This window comes from Bubalus bubalis, chromosome 16, assembly GCF_019923935.1.
Source record: "Bubalus bubalis isolate 160015118507 breed Murrah chromosome 16, NDDB_SH_1, whole genome shotgun sequence".
Taxonomy (NCBI): Eukaryota; Metazoa; Chordata; class Mammalia; order Artiodactyla; family Bovidae; genus Bubalus; species Bubalus bubalis.
Window position 1 is genome coordinate 40,499,864 of NC_059172.1, and position 19,945 is coordinate 40,519,808.

At 38.2% G+C, this 19,945-nt stretch overlaps 3 protein-coding genes across 3 annotated transcripts in view; 1 reads left to right on the forward strand and 2 right to left on the reverse strand.

Annotated features, from left to right (window-relative positions):
* Positions 1-9,091, reverse strand: part of OVCH2 (ovochymase 2) — a 91,787-nt gene extending 82,696 nt beyond the window's left edge. Inside the window, exon 1 of the mRNA XM_045162937.1 lies at positions 9,060-9,091. The gene's annotated coding sequence lies outside the window, so the exon portion shown is untranslated. The remainder of the gene's footprint in view (positions 1-9,059) is intronic.
* Positions 939-3,156, reverse strand: LOC102408933 (olfactory receptor 10T2-like). Its single transcript, XM_045162938.1, has one exon. It carries the CDS (start codon positions 2,192-2,194, stop codon positions 1,262-1,264), a length of 933 nt encoding a protein of 310 aa, XP_045018873.1. The 5' UTR covers positions 2,195-3,156; the 3' UTR covers positions 939-1,261.
* A 6,808-nt stretch (positions 9,092-15,899) lies between the features above and the next one.
* Positions 15,900-16,904, forward strand: LOC102408623 (olfactory receptor 502-like). Its single transcript, XM_006052830.3, has one exon. The coding sequence runs from the start codon at positions 15,935-15,937 to the stop codon at positions 16,895-16,897; it is 963 nt and encodes a 320-aa protein (XP_006052892.3). The 5' UTR covers positions 15,900-15,934; the 3' UTR covers positions 16,898-16,904.
* The last annotated feature ends 3,041 nt before the right edge of the window (positions 16,905-19,945 follow it).

Genomic DNA, 19,945 nt, shown 5'->3' on the forward strand with positions numbered 1-19,945 from the left:
ACACTACTGATGCATAGAAAATAGCTAACTAATGAGAACCTACTCTACTCAGTGCTCTGTGGAGACCTAAATGGGAAAGAAATCCAAAAGAAAGGGAGATGTTTGTATATGTATAGCTGTTTTACTCTGCTGTACAGTAGAAACTAACACAACATTGTGAAACAATTATACTCCAATTTTTTTTATTTTTATTGGCATATAGTTGTTTTACAAGGCTGTGTTAGTTTCTACTGTGCAGGTAATGAATCAGCCTCCATATGCATATATCCTCTCCCTGTTAAAATGTCTCTCTATTGTGGTCTTTCACTCATTTCAACACTAAATTTGTGTGTTTGTGCTTTCTCCTTTTTTGATTATGTAAATTACTGATCTTTCTCTTTCCTCTCTTTGTCTCTCTTGCTCTCTCTCTCCCTCTTTCATTCTCTCTTATCCTTTTTAATATAATTTTCTTCCTTCTCCAAAGGAAACCAAAATTATGAAAATATAGTATTCCTAAATCATCTATACTTGAATAAAAAAAGAAAATACAATATTCTAAAACATTTTGATACACTTACTGCATACATATATGCTTGTGTGTATGCATATACCTGGGCTTCCATGATGGCTCAGATGATAAAGACTCCACCTGCATTGCAGAAGATCTGGATTTGACTCCTGGGCCTGGAAGATCCCTTGGAGAATGGAATGACTACCCACTCCATTATTCTTGCCTGGAGAATCCCATGGACGGAGGAGCCTGGTGGGCTACCGTCCATGGTGTTGTAAAGAGTCAGACCAACTGAGCGACTAAGCGCGTGCACACACACACACACACACACATACATATATATGTGTGTATACATATGTATGTAACAAAATTTTTAAATATTTTGTTTAAAAATATTTTAAAACTACATCTAGTTTTTATGGCAGGAAAGAAGTAAGACCAGAGCATATTAGTCATTAGAACACATTTTAATTGCTTTGTATAACAAAGTGATGATTTGTATTGGAAGGACTCCAGGTGAAGGCAAAAGGAGAAGAGGGCGGCAGAAGATGAGATGGTTAGATAGCATCACCGACTCAATAGACATGAATTTGAACCAACTCTGGGAGACAGTGAGGACAGAGGAGCCTGGTGTGCCACAGTCCATGGAGTCACAAAGAATTAGACACAACTTACTGACTGAGCAAAAATAACTTCACTTTCTCTACTTTTATTTATCAACGTTTGCACTATAAAAATTTTAGAAGTGTTCAGGGCTCTTTTATTTACTACCTAAGGGGAAAACCTACATATATTGCCTAGTACTTTCTTTAGGGCTGTCTGCATTTCTTTGTTTCTTAGACTGTAAACAATGGGATTAAGCAGAGGTGTCAGCGCTGTATACGTCACAGCCATCAGCATATCTTCACGGAATGAGTCACTGCTCTTGGGCCTCAAACAGACAAAGCCAGCAAATCCATAGTGTGTGCACACCACAGTGAGGTGGGAGGAGCAAGTGGAGAAGGCCTTATACCTCCCCTTGGCAGAAGGCATCTTCATAACCATGGACCCAATGAAGACATAGGAAATCATAATTAAAAAAAAGCTGCCCACCAACACAAAGGCAGTGAAGGCAAGAAGAATCATTTTCTGAAAAATGGTGTAATCACAGGCAAGGGAGACTACAGGCGTAATGTCACAAAAAAAATGCTGGATGATGCTGGAGTCACAGAAAGACAAGTTGAATACTATGAGGACAATGCACAGTGACACCACAACCCCAGTGATGCAAGACGTCATCATCAGCTGAAAGCAGGTCTTCCGGGTCATGAGGATGGAGGAGTGCAGTGGGTTGTGAATAGCAGTGTAACGGTCATAGGACATGGCGGCCAAGATGAAGCAGTTGTTGGTTCCTAAACCAAAGAAGAAAAACATCTGTGTGGCACACTCAGGAATGGAAATGGACTTACTGTCTGATAGCAAGTCCACCAACGTGTGAGGGGTGACTACCACAGTGGTACAGGTTTCTGAAAAGGAGAGGCCACAGGAAAAGTACATGGGAGTGTGAAGGTTGTGACTGAGCTTGATGGCCAGCATTACGGATGTGTTTGCAGCTAGGATGGTCACATGGGAGAAGAAAACCATCACAAAGAGGAGATCCTGCAGGTCTGAGAAACTGGAAAATCCCCACAGAAGGAATGTGCTCACCGTAGTATGATTGCCCATTCTCTTGGTGTATGTAGCAACTCTCCTCCAAAGGTACAGAGGTTCTTGGGGTTAAGACTCTGATAAGACTGCTGAAAGTACTGATGCCCTTAATCATAGACACTGACAAGATAACTCTTAACAAAAAAGCCTGAGAAATGGAAGTTAAATGTAGTTGGCTTAATTCTACGTTAGGACTTAGAGTGATGAAGAAAAAGATTCTCATAGGAGAGTATATATAAATTCCATAGAGTAGGCCTAAATATATATTCTAGGAGCTCCCTAATTTATCACCCCTTTCCAGCTTCTACAATCAGAATCTTCAGGAGTGAGAGAAATATGGAAAATGTTTATTTTCTCACTTACAAGAGTATGAGGAATAAAGGATATAAAATGTTTTATGCGTGGTCTAATTATAACTTGGCATAGAGAAGTACTTAACAATGTTGACTGACTCGATATTAAAGAGAAGTAAGGAAAAACTTTTGAATAGCTTCCAAACATTCTTGGAAAATAATTCTATCCTCAGAGGTTTCTCTGGAGGAGGCAGTGGCTGCTTGGCTGACAATTATGTCAGTGAATGGACTTAAGAATGAGTGGACTTTCAAATTTATGCCAGTTTGAAATGTATGCTAATTTTCTGTACATAACTATGAGCTGAAGCAGAGTTGTTCAATAATTGTCTGTCATTCAGTCAGATCATGGAAGCAAAATGATCATGGAGACTATTCTAATCCTGGATGGCTCATCTGGTTCATGATGTTCTGATCAATTCTTGAGCTTTCAGGAAAACTTCCAGGATAAAGCTAACTGTTGTACTGGTGGACAGGGCTTCTTTGCAGCATAGTTCTTATAAGAACTCAACTATTTCAGGTTGTCTTCATCAGTTGTTAAAATATCTACTCTGTGTTTGAGACTACAGCATGAAGGTAACATACAGATGTTCCAAATAATATGGAGCTTGGTTTCAGGCACTGTTAGGGAATGAAAGAAAAACAGTGAGAAGACATTGGTGTGGAGTTGTAGATTGGAGACAGACTGATAGAAACACACTGGGAAGTATTTTTGCAGGATCCACAAAGCTTGAAGAAAAAAGAAAATATACCATTATCTGCAAAGTTTGTGTGTTGTTTAAGTACTGAGTTACTGGGCAAAAAATATACAAGGCAGTGATGTAGGTAACCAGTATTTACTCATAATTTCAAATACACTGGAAAAAATTCCGTGTGTTTTTCTCACTAGATTTCTCCCAACAATTATGTGTGGTAGTATTTCAATCCTGATGTTACAAAAATTGAAACCAAGGTATGGGTTGCTTAATTGACTATCTAAAGTCAATACATTGATTCCAAAAATATTTAGTTACTGTATACAATGTATTAGTCAATTCTTAAATGGGAAATATAATATAGGATAAGACACATATGACCTCTCCTATCTCAGATAGAGAAAAATGCCATGAAGAGAATTAAAGGAAAGTGATATGGAAGTGAGGGACTGGGTGGCTACATTGAACTATAGAGTCAGGAAAGCCCTTTCTATGGAACTGACATTTTGTGATTAGAATGCAGTAAGCATGCCCCATATAAGATCTAGGGGTGAAACATGATACATGCAAGAAACAGCTACCTCAAGGATCCCATGGTGAGAATGAGCTTGACATGCTTAAAAAATATCTAGATATCCAGTGTATCCAGAAGGGCTTCCCTGGTGGCTCAGATAGTAAAGAATCTGCAATGCAGGAAACCTGGGTTCAGTCCCTAGGTCTGGAAGAGCCCCTGGAGAAGGGAATGGCAACCCACTCCAGCATTCCTGCCTGGAGAATTCCATGGACAGAGGAGACTGGTGGGCTATAGTCCATGGGGTTGCAAAGAGCGACTGAGTGACTAACACACACACACCCACCCCAGTATGCCTGGAGAATTCCAGGCAGGCCATAGTCCATGGGGTCACAAAGAGTCAGGTGTGATTCAGTGACTAATGCTTTCTTTTTTTTTTTTGGAATGTATATTTTATTTTATTTTTTTTAATTTTATTTTATTTTTAAACTTTACATAACTGTATTAGTTTTGCCAAATATCAAAATGAATCCGCCACAGGTATACATGTGTTCCCCATCCTGAACCCTCCTCCCTCCTCCCTCCCCATTCCATCTCTCTGGGTCGTCCCAGTGCACCAGCCCCAAGCATCCAGTATCGTGCATCGAACCTGGACTGGCAACTCATTTCATACATGATATTTTACATGTTTCAATGCCATTCTCCCAAATCTTCCCACCCTCTCCCTCTCCCACAGAGTCCATAAGACTGTTCTATACATCAGTGTCTCTTTTGCTGTCTCGTACACAGGGTTATTGTTACCATCTTTCTAAATTCCATATATATGCGTTAGTATACTGTATTGGTGTTTTTCTTTCTGGCTTACTTCACTCTGTATAATAGGCTCCAGTTTCATCCACCTCATTAGAACTGATTCAAATGTATTCTTTTTAATGGCTGAGTAATACTCCATTGTGTATATGTACCAAAGCTTTCTTATCCATTCATCTGCTGATGGACATCTAGGTTGCTTCCATGTCCTGGCTATTATAAACAGTGCTGTGATGAACATTGGGGTACTCGTGTCTCTTTCCCTTCTGGTTTCCTCAGTGTGTATGCCCAGCAGTGGGATTGCTGGATCATAAGCCAGGTCCATTTCCAGTTTTTTAAGGAATCTCCACACTGTTCTCCATAGTGGCTATACTAGTTTGCATTCCCACCAACAGTGTAAGAGGGTTCCCTTTTCTCCACACCCTCTCCAGCATTTATTACTTGTAGACTTTTGGATCGCAGCCATTCTGACTGGTGTGAAATGGTACCTCATAGTGGTTTTGATTTGCATTTCTCTGATAATGAGTGATGTTGAGCATCTTTTCATGTGTTTGTTAGCCATCTGTATGTCTTCTTTAGTGACTAATGCTTTCTAATGTACCCAGAACACCTCTGTCACATAGCCTCTTAAATATCTTACAGGATAAATAGTAGTATTGTGTCCATGTTTGAAATAAGGAAACTATAGTCTAGAGAGTTACTTAATTGTGAAAGTGATCAAGTTTGCTAAAGGAGGAGCTGACATTTATACCCAGACAGAGTTACTCAGGTGTAGATCTTCTTAACTAGTGGGTTAAAAAGTGTTCCTGCAAGTGCCAGTGCCCTCGCATGGCATTCAAGCTTTACCTGTCCATCTCATCTTCTGCCACTAAATTCCTCTATGTGAGAAGCATCCCATTGTCCCCCAAGCATGGAGTGCTCCTTGGTGGCTCTCCTACTGTATACACATATACACACTGTTTCTCTAATTGCAACGTTCCCCCTCTGTGCTTCTTAAACCACAGTCTTTGTTCCAAACCCAGTTTAAATGTCACCTCCCTAAATTGGTGCAACCATGTGGAAAGCAGTATAGAAATTTCTCAAAAAACTAAAAATAGAACTGCCATATGACACAACTCCACTCCTAGGTATATACTCCAAAAAAACCCAAAAATGCTAATTTGAAAAGACATATGCACCCCAGTGTTCATAGCGGCACCATTTACAATAGCCAAGATATGGAAGCAACCTAAATGTCCATCAACAGATGAATGGATAAAGAAGAAGAAGACACACACACACACACACACACACACACACATACACACACACACACACAGGAATACTATTCAGTCATAAAAAAGAATGAAATAATGTCATTCACAGCATGTGCTAAGTGAAGTAAGTCAGAAAGAGAAAGACAAAGGACTTCCTTGATGATGCAATGAATAAGAATCGCCTGCCAATATAGGAAGCACGGGTTTGATCCCCGGTCAGGGAAGATTCCACATGCCTCAGAGCAACTAAGCCCGTGTGCCACAACTACTGAGCCTGTGCTCTAGAGGCTGCACACTGCAACTACTGAGCCCATGTACCACAACTACGTAAGCCGGCACACTCTAGGGCCTGTGAACCACAACTAATGAGCCCCTGTGCCACAGCTACTGAAGCCCATGCACCCTGGAGCCAGCAAGTCACAACCACTGAGCCCTGTGCTCTACAAGAGAAGCTGCTGCATTGAGAAACCGCAACTAGAGAGTAGCTCCACTCTCCACAACTAGAGAAATCCTGCATACAGCAACAAAGACCAGTGCAGCCATAAAGAAATAAATAAAGCATGTCCAAAGAAAGAGACAAATATCATATGATATCACTTACAGGTAGAATTTTTTTAACAGATACAAATGAACTATTTATGAAAAAGAAATCGACTCACAGATATAGGCACAGAAAACAAATTTATGGTGACCAAAAAGGGAGGAATAAATTAGGAGTTTGAGATTAACAGATACACACTATTATATATAAAAATAGATAAACACAAAGACCTACTGTATAACACAGAGAATTATATTCAGTATCTTGCAGTAACCCATAATGGGAAAGAACCTGAAGCTGTACACCTGGAACTAACTCAATATTGTAAATAAACTATAGTTTAATTTTTTAAAAGACAAGCAAAATAATAGGGAACTAGAAATGAAATTAGTTAAAATAAATAAATGCAAAATTCAGCAAAGAAAAAAAAACATACAAAACTATTTAATACATGCCTGTTTAATGAATAAAGTGTATTTCATATTCTACCCTGGCCCCATCCCCCCAGATCCCTCTAAATTCTAGGAATGGTTTGCTTGGAACAAAGCAAAAAGGATTATTGCTTTCTGACCTGGACCATATACTTCACTTTCTGTGGCATCAAAGAAGACACAGTTGCCATAACTGCTCCTGGTAGCATTAGTGGTAAAGAACCCACCTGCCAATGCAGGGGACATAGAGTAGCAGGTTTGATCCCTGGGTTGGGAAGATCCCCTGGAGAAGGGCATGGCAACCCACTCATTTTCTTGCCTGGAGAATCCCATGGACAGAGGAGCCTGGTGGGCTACAGTCCATGGGGTCGCAAAGAATCTGATACAACTGAAGCAACTTAGCACACACACACACATGCTCCTATAGTAGGGAGCATATCAGAATCACCAAGGGAGTCTTCTTGAAAGTTACATGACCTCACTCACATCCATCCCAAGTTTCTGTTAGGTCTTTCCAAGAAGAGAAAAAAAAAAAAAACTAGAAAAAAGTTGGCATGTCCAGGGTTTGATAAACTCCCACTGTGACTCTGTTACTTCCTTTTCCCATTTACATTCATAAAACCTACTTTTCTCATAACACTCAAGGGAGCTAGTGATTGAAAACATGTCAATATGACAATATTCCCATTACTTCTGATCACTCTCCAAGGGACAGTATTTGAAGGAGTTCTTTTCTGGCCCAGCATTTTGTGATAAATTTATCCTCCTTGGGCTAGACCAATTCTATAGACTAAAAGGGACAAAATAGATTTATTTACTTGAAAAACCAATTTCCCAGTTTGTCCATTACCCATCCTTGCAGAGAGATCTAGTGGATTTAGTAAGTCTAATTTCTTTGAGATGGCAGTGAGACTTGCAGAAATTTTAAGGTTCTTTCTTAAGTCACCTTTCAGACTCTCTTGTTTCATCACCATATCAAAATCCTGGACTATGGACCCTGTAAACCAATATAACTCCCAAGAGGTACATCAAAACCATAGCCAGCCTGGGGGCTACTGGAACCACTATGTCACTCATCGTTCCCTTCCAGGCTGAACTAGAGGAATTTTCTGGCAGTTCCACTTAATTTCTGTTCATGGGGTAGCGTTGAAAGCTGGAGAAACAGTAAGTATTTACCATCAAGTCTTTAGAAAAATGCATTTAACTTTTTTCCAACCTAACCAAAATGAAAGTCAACTTTGAATCAGTTTTTCTATAATTTTCAGGAAAGATACCAATATTTTAAATGAGAAGATCAAGGAGTATGCTTTATTGAGTAATAGATATGAATTTCGATAGAAAATTTAACAAAATTTACACAATTCAAGTTCCATGATGCTTATGCTTTTTATAGTTATAAATGACTTTTGTAGATAGATGAAAATTTATTTCCTTGCTTCTTTCAATAAGCCTATATATTAGACCCACCAAAGGAATGCTTGTTGTGTTACATAAATCACAAGTATTTAATTATGAAGCCAAATGGCCATACTGTGTAGCCAAAGGAAAAATGGAGATGCAGGAGGAAAACACAAAAAATTCAATTGCCAGTGGTTTACAGTAAAATTTACACTTAAATAATGGAAATGACATAGGGATTTTATCCATGTTTTTCTTTACTCTTTCCTGATTAACTGTATTGATAGAATGAAATCACTTAATTAGCCTTGAGATTAGATCTAGAATTATACAGGAGTGTATTTTTGTAAAGGGATAGTTGATAGAGAAGAGTTAGAAAGGCTTGTGATCAAATCCAACCTCTGCTTCTATTACTTACAAAAGAGCATAGTCCAAAGTCCCTAATGAGCGCTTCTCTCCTCTGTAAATGGCCTTAAATATACCTCCTTGCCCAGTGACAATGTTGCACGTATAGACCTATCAGATGATAAGTGCCCAGTTCCTGCTAGTTCATTTACTAAATATCACAGGCAGGTGCAGCAATACTGACCTGTTCACACGCGGCCTTGTAACGTGGTACCTACTCTTCTGCTGAGTTGGCTGTGTGAAGTCAGTCTTTCTCCACACTCTTCACTTTGGTCTGAAGTTTGCAAACTGTTCTCAGTTTGCAGCTTTCTAACCTTCTCTCATTGCTGTTGTCCATGTGGAATAGCAAAAAACAGTATTTATCTCCAGTCCAATTTAACTCTTAATATTTTTGGTATCTTCTATTAACACATACATCTACTTGTTTATTATTAGTGGATAGAGCACAATGTTTATGGAAAATAAAAATATAAAATAAAATCCTACCTTAATGCCAAAGAGGAATCACTGCCAATCTGTTAAAAAGAAGAAAACATTAAGTTGAATGAGGAAGTCATGGCTCACTCACATCTTTCTACAGTTTTTTTTCCAACATCATTTAGGGGTAAATTTTTAGACCACTTTGCCCTTTGAATGTCTGTGATGCATTAACTCTATACCTGAAATTACAAAGTGTCTTATAATAATATTGTGGCGTCTTCTCTATTCCTCATGGCTGGAGCTAAGTTCCATGCACATTCTAATAAGAATTCTATGGTCACCTGAGACCATTGCCCCTTGATACTACTTGGGAGTTTCTTCCTTTCCATTAAATACCAGGAAGATTGTTCTCTGTGGACCCAGAACTCATTGTGACATTCACAAAACATTGTTTTTATTCTGAGGTAGCGTCTTGATTATTCAATAAAGTATGTTCTTATTTGTTTGAAAAAAAAATCAAGTAACTGAAATTCAACTTCTTCAAATATATTTTGGAATGTGGATGATTATATCATATATTTTTTAAAAGTCCTTCTTAATACCAAGTCCCACAGGCATTCTGTCCTATATACAATGCTAGGGAGAGGCCAATCATGTAGGGTATTGCCTAGGGAATCAGCCAGAAGAAAGATGGAAAAGAAGAAGAACACACAGAATGATTCTGGTGACAGCATTCTCATGAAGTAAATCTTCTCTAGAAGGCCTTGCTGAAGAGGAAAATCCATTGTAATTGAAATCTCCATTTACTGCAGGGCCATTCAAAATTTTTTCCAGTACTTCATGAAATTTTGAAGACATAAGTCATTCTGAAACAATTATACTGTTAGCATCTGTATATGCACTACCTAGAGAATTTGTAGTATCTACTGTTGTATAAGAAAGAGTTGCAGGGAAGAGCCAATTCTGACTCCATGATGGATCTGTTTCACTGATTTTAGCCTTTGTTTTTTGCTGTTTTTGTTACTATAATCATACCTAATGGCTGCTTCAAGGAACCCTGTTCTTCCTCCTGATTTTTTAATTATAATTTAAAAAAATTTTTAATTGGAGTAAAATTGCTTTAAAACGTTGTGATGGTTTCTGCCATACAACAATGCAAATCAGCCATAATTATCTCCCTCTTGAGCCTCTTTCCCCTCCTCCCACTCCACTCCTCTAAGTCATCCTAGAGTGCCTGGCTGGACTCCTTGTGTTATACAGAAACATATCACCAGTTATCTATTTTACATATGTATTATATAGATCTTTATGCTACTTTCTCCATTTGTCCCACTCTCTCCTTCCCCCACTGGGTCCATAAGACTGTTCTCTATAGTTGCCTCTTCATTCCTTCCCAGCAAATAGGCTCATCAGTTCTATTTTTCTAGATTCCATACACATGTGTTAACATGGAATACTTGTTTTTCTCTTTCTGACTTACTTCACTCTGTAAAACAGGTTCTAGGTTCATCCACCTCACTAGAACTGACTCAAATTTGTTCTTTTATTTTTAAATGGCTGAGCATTTGGCGTGCTGCAATTCATGCGGTTGCAGAGAGTTAGACACGACTAAGCGACTGAACTGAACTGAGCATTAGAGAAAAACATAGGCAGTACACTCTTTGACATAAATCACAGCAAGATTCTCTTTGCGTGATTGTTAAACTAAAAGTGCCTTTGCTTGGCTCACAGGGAGGTAATCTGACCCTGCCCACCTGTGAATGGCTATAAGAATTAGTTCAGTTCAGTTGCTTAGTCATGTCCAACTCTTTGTGACCCCATGGACTGCAGCACACCAGGCCTCCCTTTCCATCACCAACTCCTGGAGCTTGCTCAAACTCATGTCCATTGAATCAGTGATGCCATCCAACCATCTCATCCTCTGTTGTCCCCTTCTCTTCCCGCCTTCAATCTTTCCTAGCATCAGGGTCTTTTCAAATGAGTCAGTTCTTCGCATCAGGTGGCCAAAGTATTGGAGTTTCAGCTTCAGCATCAGTCCTTCCAATGAATATTTGGGACTGATTTCCTTTAGGATAGACTGGTTGGATCTCCTTGCAGTCCAAGGGACTCTCAAGAGTCTTCTCCAACACCACAGTTCAAAAGCATCAATTCTTCAGCACTCAGCTTTCTTTATAGTCTAACTCTCACATCCATACATGACTACTGGAAAATCAAAGCTTTGACTAATTATAAGAATAAAGAGATTAATACATCCCCTCCCCAAGGTTGGCCATTCCAGGAGATATTTGCAAGATAATGGCCTTTTTACTTTACTTTCTCAACTCTTCCTACTCTCTCTGGCATCTAGACTCCCTACAAGATGGTTATTTTGAGAAGAATCTGGCATCTAGACCACCCCCCAACAAGATGGTTGTTTTGAGACATTAGTCTACCATCTTCTTGGTCAGCCAGCTTTCCAAATAAAGCCACATTCCTTGCCTCAACACCTTGTCTCTTTATTGACATGTCATACAGATGTTGGCCTGTCATGCAGTGAGCATAGCAAGCTTGAACTCGATAATAAACATATCACAAAACTTAGTGGACTTAACTAAATTCATGTAGACATGGCTCAACAGGGATAATAGAAATATTGGCTATCTTGTTCATTATCAGATCTGGCTGCTTATACTGGCTGTTGTCTGAGATCTTAAATGGGGATTCAGCCTTTCTGCATATGCATGGTGATGGGTTCTGTAGGTGAGCATTTCATGAGAGCCAAGTGGACACCATACCACCTTTTATTCTCTATTGTACTTGCACTGCATTCTTTTCATTCAGACATCTTTGAAGTACTATCTAGTTTTAGGACATTTACATAGATTCCAACTCTTGATGGGGCAGTGACAAAGTTCTAGAAGAGCATCTGAAACTGGAATTACTGCTATCTTTATTTTGGGAAACACATTATGCCATCCATTAATATTTTATTATCTTTGGTTTGTCTCATCTTCTTGTACTTTATCCATCTATTAGTTCATCTGATTTTATGACACATGTCAAAGGAAATTACAGGTATCAGTACACTTCTTCATAAGTACTGTTTTACTCATATCAATAACTAGAGTTCAATACTTGTTACAAGTTATGCTTTATGCAATTTTACAGAAATTTACATAAAGTGAAATATGCTAATCTTAAGTATATAATCAATATATATTGGTGAATACATTAAGCTGTGTAACTCAAACACCTCTCATCATATAGAACACTACATCAGCCCAGGAAATTTCCCCATACCCACCTCAAGTTAGTCGGAGATCCCCCATTTAGAGGTATTCATTATTCTGATGATTTTTTCCACCCAGGCTTAGTTTTGCAGGTTCTAGAATTTCATACAAATGGAATCATACAGTATGCCCTGTTGTTTTGTAAGGCTTCACAGGCTGTTTCTTTTCCCCAGTATATACAAAGGCAACTGATTTTTTTTTTCATATTTGGTGGTATTTATTGGTTCTCTCTCCAAAATGGACAATAAACTTGACAAAACTGTCACATAGTCATCAGAAACCAGCCACCAATCTCAGCCAAGCTCACCTGACATCTCTATGTAATTAATTAGTACTCGACAGCTGGTGGCAAAAGGAAAGGACCACTTTCACGTGGAAGGAAGGACAAGCCAAGATAAGACCACTAGTGTCTATAAGGCATGGAAGGCAGCTGATTTTTGTATGTTGATTTTATATCTTGAAACTTTACTAACTTAACTTATTAATTCTAACAATTTTTTTGTGGAGTCTCTAGTATTTTCCACATATAAGGTTATGCCACCTGAAAATAGAGACAATTTTACATTTTCCTTTTCAATTTGGATGCCTTTTAAAATTTATGTTTTAAATTTTGTCTAATTTCTCTTGATAGAACTTAAAGGATTATAAGTTGAAAGGAATTGGTATGAATAGGCATCCTTGACTTTTTCCTGATATTAGAGGAAAAGCTTTCAGTTTTTCACTGGTGAGTATGATTTTAGCTGTGGGCTTGTCATATGTAACCTTTCATTATGTTGAGCTACATTGCCTCCATACATAATTTGTTGAGAGTTTTAGATCATGAAAGGATGTTGAATTTTGTGAATGCTTTTTCTGCATCTATGGAGATGATACAATTTTTATCCTGCAGTCTATTAATGTAGTGTATCACATTATCAATCAATAAAATGAAAAGGCAACCTATGGAGTGGGAGAAATGCTTGCTAACCATATATCTGATAATGTACCAAATAATTATAAGGAAATCATAAATCAGTGGACTTCCCTGGTGGCTCAGTTGGTAAGGAATCTGCCTGTAATGCGGGAGACCTGGGTTCGATCCCTGGATTGGAAAGAATCCCTGGAGAAGGGCATGGCAACCCACTCCAGTATTCTTGCCTGGAGAATCCCCATAGACAGAGGAACCTGGCGGGCTATAGTTCATGGGGTCACAAAAAGTCGAACATGACTGAGTGACTAAGTACATAAATCAATAGAAAAATAAAATTAAATAACTTGATTAAAACGTCATTAAAGGAATGAATAGGCATTTCTCCAAAGAAGATATACAAATAGCCAACAGCATTATGAAAAGGTGCTTAATATCATTAATCATCAGGAAAGTGCAAAGTAAAACCATAATGAGATACCGCCTCAATCCTTGAATGGTCAGGGCACTCAAGATAGCTGTTCTTTTGTTCTCTGTACATCCTCTGTTGGATCAAGGTCTGCCTCACCTACACCCTACTCATAAGACTGATCTTCTTGTCTACTTGCCCCAGGCTAATGTTACTACTTAATATTCGATGTTTAGTATTCAGTTCAGTTCAGTCGCTCAGTCGTGTCCGACTCTTTGTGACCCCACGAGTTGCACGTGTCCGACTCTTTGCGACCCCATGAATTGCAGCACGCCAGGCCTCCCTGTCCATCACCAACTCCCAGAGTTCACCCAAACTCATGTCCATTGAGTCGGTGATGCCATCCAGCCACCTCATCCTCTGTCATCCCTTTCTCCTCCTGCCCCCAATCCCTCCCAGCAAAAGGGTCTTTTCCAATGAGTCAACTCTTCACATGTTTAGTATTACTCGACCTTAAACAAAGTAAACTTATAATCAATATTTAGCTGTAAGATAATTCATTAAGAGTCAGACACGACTGAGCGACTTCACTTTCACTTTCAATAACCACCAGTTGAAAGTGCACAAAAATCTGATAAAAAGAAATGATTAGTTCAGAATTGACAGAAACCTTAAAGATTACTTGTTTTTATTTGAAGTAAATTGTTTCATACTCACTTGAGAATGTAATAATGACCTCTGGTGCTTCTGAATTCACATTTGAATCTCTAAAATCTTCAGAGATTTACCCCTAAAGACAAGTGATAATAAAAGACAGGATGGCTGCTATATAACAATGACTCTGAATTTATTGCTATAAATGAACAAATTTCAAGAGGTAAGACTTTGCTTTGTGAATTAATCTGTTATACTGAGTTTCATTTACCATTTGAGAATATTTTACCCTAAAGTTGCATCTGTACTCACAAGTTGCATCTGTGCTTGGGCAGAGGTAATCCAGCAGTCAGCTAGCAAGTAACATTAGCTGAATTAACCAAAGTTTCTATAGTCTATTTAATGTGTATAAACAGGCATAATTCAAGGTACTAGGATTCATCATTTTCCACCAATAAGATCAGAAGCTCACATGGTCTTTTGACACTATCTATACTTGGCATTCAGTCATTAAACTAATAGATTCACTAGCTTTGAGATACTTTGCAGATTTACTGTTTTTAAATATCTTGTGGAAAGATTTCCTTTGTTTATTGCTCTGTAGACTTTAACTGACAGGCAACCAGAGACTTTGGACAAAGTCAACAAAATGAATCCAGAAAATCTGGAGATGATTTGCAACCTGGCCACTCACTGGATGAAGCTGGGTAAACTTCTTTTCAGGCTGTAATTGTATTCAGCTGTATATCATGTTGAAACTAACATTATTTTGTTTCACAGTACTCCATGGGCAAAGGAGCCTGGTGGGCTACAGTCCATGGGGCTGCACAGAGTTGGACGTGACTGAGTGACTGAGTACAACACAGACCCCATCCATAATTTCAATTTGAAATTTATCTTTATTTCTTCTATTGTATTTCTCTTTTCAAAAACATGGTCTTGTTTTATTGATAGAAAATGTAAATGTTGGGACTAGGCACCTTGTTTATACATTAGCTGTCAGAAAGTGGAAAGGTAATTTGTTATCCACCTTATCCAAGAGATATGACTTCATCTTAAGTATTGTTTAATTTCATTTAGAGTGTAGTTTCTAAAGGAATGTACTGGTTTCAAACTACCTGAAATCCACAATTTGATTCTACCACTTGTTGTATAAACTTAGGTAAGTTTCTTAACATTATCAAAGTCAGTTTCTTCTTCTAAAAATAAAAGTACTTAATATTATTTCATGGAAACTAAAAATAGAACATAATATATAAAACTCTTAATATTGTGCCCATCATTTGCTAAGCATTTCATAAATATTAGCTATTGAGTTCCCTTAACATAATCCTATATGTATTTATACATTTTAATCTTTGTTATACTGATCATTCCTTTTTGCTCTTCTCATGTCTTAATTTTTTAAATCTTTAGCTTTAAAGTCTCTTAAGTACATTTTATCAATATTAAATATAGAGGGAAAGAATCTACATTATTTGAAGCTGTTTTTTTAAGTGTTTTTACTAAAAACAATTTTTTAAATATAGAAGACACACATGTATAAAATGTAGAATCTAAAGTTAAAAAATCCAAGCTTAGCTTGAATAATTTGTTTATAATAACTTCTATGTGTATTCATGAAAATGGAACCATTGAATTTACAATTTCTTTAATGCAGTGTTTCATCATAGGTTCATTTTGGTAGCAGCTACCTTATCTCATGGATTCCCTGTGGCAGAGGAACGATACTATAATGACAGGGTTCATGTTACTGGGCTTAACAAATGATCCAGTCCTTCGAATCATCCTCTTCCTGATCATCCTCTGTATCTACCTGGTGACCATATGTGGGAATCTCAGCACAATCATTCTTATCAGAATCGCGTCTCAGCTCCATCATCCTATGTGTTTTTTCCTGAGCCACTTGGCCGTTGCTGATGTGGGCTATTCATCTTCTGTTACACCCAATATGCTTGTAAACTTCCTGGCGGAGAAAAATACCATCTCCTATCCTGGATGTGCCATCCAGCTTGGTTCAGCTGTTTTCTTCGGGTCAACTGAGTGCATCCTTTTGGCTGCCATGGCATATGATTGCTTCATAGCAATCTGCAGCCCACTGCTTTATTCCACGAAAATGTCCACACAAGTCTGTGTCCAGTTACTCATAGTGGCTTACATAGGTGGTTTTTTCGATGCTTCCTCCTTTACTATTTCCTTCTATTTTTTACTTTTCTGTGGACCAAATCGAGTGAATCATTTTTTCTGCGATTTTGCTCCTTTGGTGGAACTCTCCTGTTCTGACATCAGTATCCCTGCCGTTGTCCCCTCATTTACAGCTGGCTCCATCATTGTGGTCACAGCAGTTGTTATAGCTGTATCCTACATCTACATCCTCATCACCATCCTGAAGATGCACTCCACCGAGGGGCGCCACAAGGCCTTCTCCACCTGCACGTCCCACCTCACAGCAGTCACTCTGTTCTATGGGACCATCACGTTCATTTACATGATGCCCAAGTCCAGCTACTCAACTGACCAGAACAAGGTGGTGTCTGTGTTCTACATGGTGGTGATCCCCATGTTGAACCCCCTCATCTACAGCCTCAGGAACAATGAGATTAAGGGGGCTCTGAAGAGAGCTTGGCAGAAAAATACTTTCTTAGTGAAGTCTGCTGTTTTGTAGGAATTGATATAATAAAATACCATAAATATAATAATAAAAAGAAATTGAGTAGTTGTGCTCTAAATATGATGGTCCATATGTAATTAGCCAATGTGGAGCTTCTTGGTGAAGGTAGAAGGTGGAATTTCTGAGACCAAATTATTAATCAGAGGCTAATAGTAAGTTCTCTTTAATAAAGCAAAATTGAAGGTATCATAACAAACATATTTGTTCCTATGTAAAAAACACTTGATATGCTAAAAATTCTTTCAAAATTGTATTCATACCTTTTCAAAAGACCTTCTCTGCTGTAAGTTAGGGTTTTGTACTTTCAAACCTTTCAGACTGTGTCCATCTTCAACAGCAGCTTACCATGAAATAAGCATGATAATTACAGTTATGACTAAATACATTCTGTGGGGAGATGACCAAGTAGAACCAGACAGTAAAACTGCTGGAGACTTTCTTCTTGCAGGAAGTTTATCTTCTAGCAGTGGGACTTTTGGACCCATAAATTCTGGTCTGTGTTCTTGATCTCTGGTGCCAGCCTAGTCATAGAGGACCCATTAAAGAATAGGATGAGATGCCTCTGTCCAAACCAAACCAACCAAAGAATTCTTCTTTCAGGTCCAAACAGGTGACTTCTCTGTATAAGATAAGCAGGGTTTCTGAATTCCTAGGGAGTAAGTAGGCAAACTCTTTAATTCCTAGGGAGTGTTCATAGTCAGATGGACATCCTACTAAGAAAGCTTGAGTGAACTAGACTATGTTTACCCTGTGAAATTTATCTGTATATACTGATGACTATCTTATCTATTTCTCTTTCCCTGTCTTCTAAACCTTCAGATAGAAATATTTTTGTTTGTTGACTCTCAAGCACAAATTATCTGAAACTAAACTAATTATATCCTTATACCTCCAACTTGCTCCCCTCCAATGTTCCATACCTCAATAAGGAGCACCAAAATTCAATCAACATATTGATTGATTCAGAAACCTGAATTGATTTATTTTCTTCATCTTCAGACACCTAAACTACCAAGTCTTTATATTCTGAGTCCTAGACTTTTCTATTTCTCTTTACTTTCACTGTCAGCAGCTCTATTTCCAGCCATCAATTTATACATTTTACAATACTCCTGAGATAGCTAATTTTATGTGTTAATTTGAGTGACCAGTTGTTTGGTCAAACACCAATCCAGATGTTGCCATGAAGGTATTTTTATATATGGTTAATATTTATATCAGTAGACTTAAGTAAAGTAGATTATCCTCCATTATGTGGATGTCCTTTGTTTAATCAGTTGAAAGCCTTAAGAGGGAAAAAACTGAGCTCTCTTGGAAAAGAGGGACTCTGTTTTCAATCTGCCTTTGACTTCAAGACTATGCCTTCAACTCTTACCAGAATTTGCAGTCTGTTGGACTGCCTGTTGATTTTGGAATTGACAGTTCCCACAATCATGTAAGCTAACTCCTTAAAATAAATCATTTTTATCTATCTGTCTACCTATCTATCATCTATCTACTAAAGGCAAAAAAAAAAAAATCTTGAATGTGGCCCATTTTATTTTTCTTTCTTATTACTCTTCTCTTGGTCCTCAAACACTCAAACACTAGAAATAAATTGGTCTTTTAAATCCTTAAGCAAGTCCATATTATTTTCTGCCTCAGGACCCTCTCACATGCAGTAACTCTACCTGAAAGCATTTTTTTCCCCTCATCAGGGTAATACCCACTTAAACCATAGGTACCAACCCAAGTGTTTTTCTCATCCTTTTTGGAAATCTTGAGACTTCAGACCAAATAAGTACACCTATTATCTCCGCATAGAAACCTGCATATTTTCTTCAGAATGCTCAATGCACTTGCAGTTACAGATTAAGTATGTTTTCTCCAAAATATTGGAAGCTGTATATAGACATTCCAATGTCCTTCTCCTTTCCCCATGCATCTAATTTCCACACAATTCTTCGAACATAGCAAGCATAAATGCACATTCCAAATGAAAACATTAAAATGAACAGATGGTTGAATAAAGCTTTTGCTCTAGCATGAACCACTGACTATTGTTGCCTTTTAATCTGTTGAATGTTAGCCTGATTCAAGTGATTGAATGTTTGTGTCTGATCCTGTTAAAACTCTGACAGGTTTTTACACAACCCCTTGCTCGCCACAATCATGTCACCACCTTAATAATGTTTAACTCATTTTGACAACTAGAATTCCAGGCTAGTTTAGTGAAATTTTTGTAGGCAACCTCTGCTGAATAATGTCTCCCTTATGCCTCCTCATGGTAGGAGAGTTAGAAAATGTAGAAGTCAAATGTTAGTAATAGTAACAGTGGCAAGAGTATTAGCAAAGGAACTAACAGTATGAGACTATTTACTACCTTCTAGCTACTGTTCCCAGTGATTTACAAGCATTAACCCAATTAATCCTCAGAATAGCAACTTTTTTTCCCCAATGTGTATTTTACAGAGGATGTTACTGATGCATATAAAGATTAAGCAAAAGCTCAAAGTCATGAATATCCTCTTATTAATCTGATTTCTCTTAAGGCACATACTCTCTCTGGAGGGGCAGAATGAGGGGCTCTTTGAGAATATTTCACCACTAGAGGACTCTCATTTGACTCTGACACGTTTCATTCTAGCCAACTTTCTGTTCAAGGTAAGTGTGCAAACTTCTGTAGCTGGACATGTTAAGCTAACTTGTATTAGACCAAATTTCTGGCACAAAATAAGAAGGTTATATATGGCTGCACCATGCAGCATGTGGGACCTTAGTCCCCTGCCCAGGGATTGAACACATGCTCCTGGCACTGGAAGCACGGACTGCTAGGAAAGTCCCAGAAAGTGGATAAACACTGATAAATGTTTGAAGGCATAGACTTCTGGTTCTGTTGAAAATGAAGCTCTATTACCCTTAGGTCCTCCCTCTTATTGCTAAAAATAATCCTGGATGCAACCCAACAAACAAGCATGAGGAGACTCTAAAAAGGACAATGAAGAAGGAAGACTCTAGGACTTTGAGACTTGAGGAACAGCACAGTTTGAGTCCCTATATTTC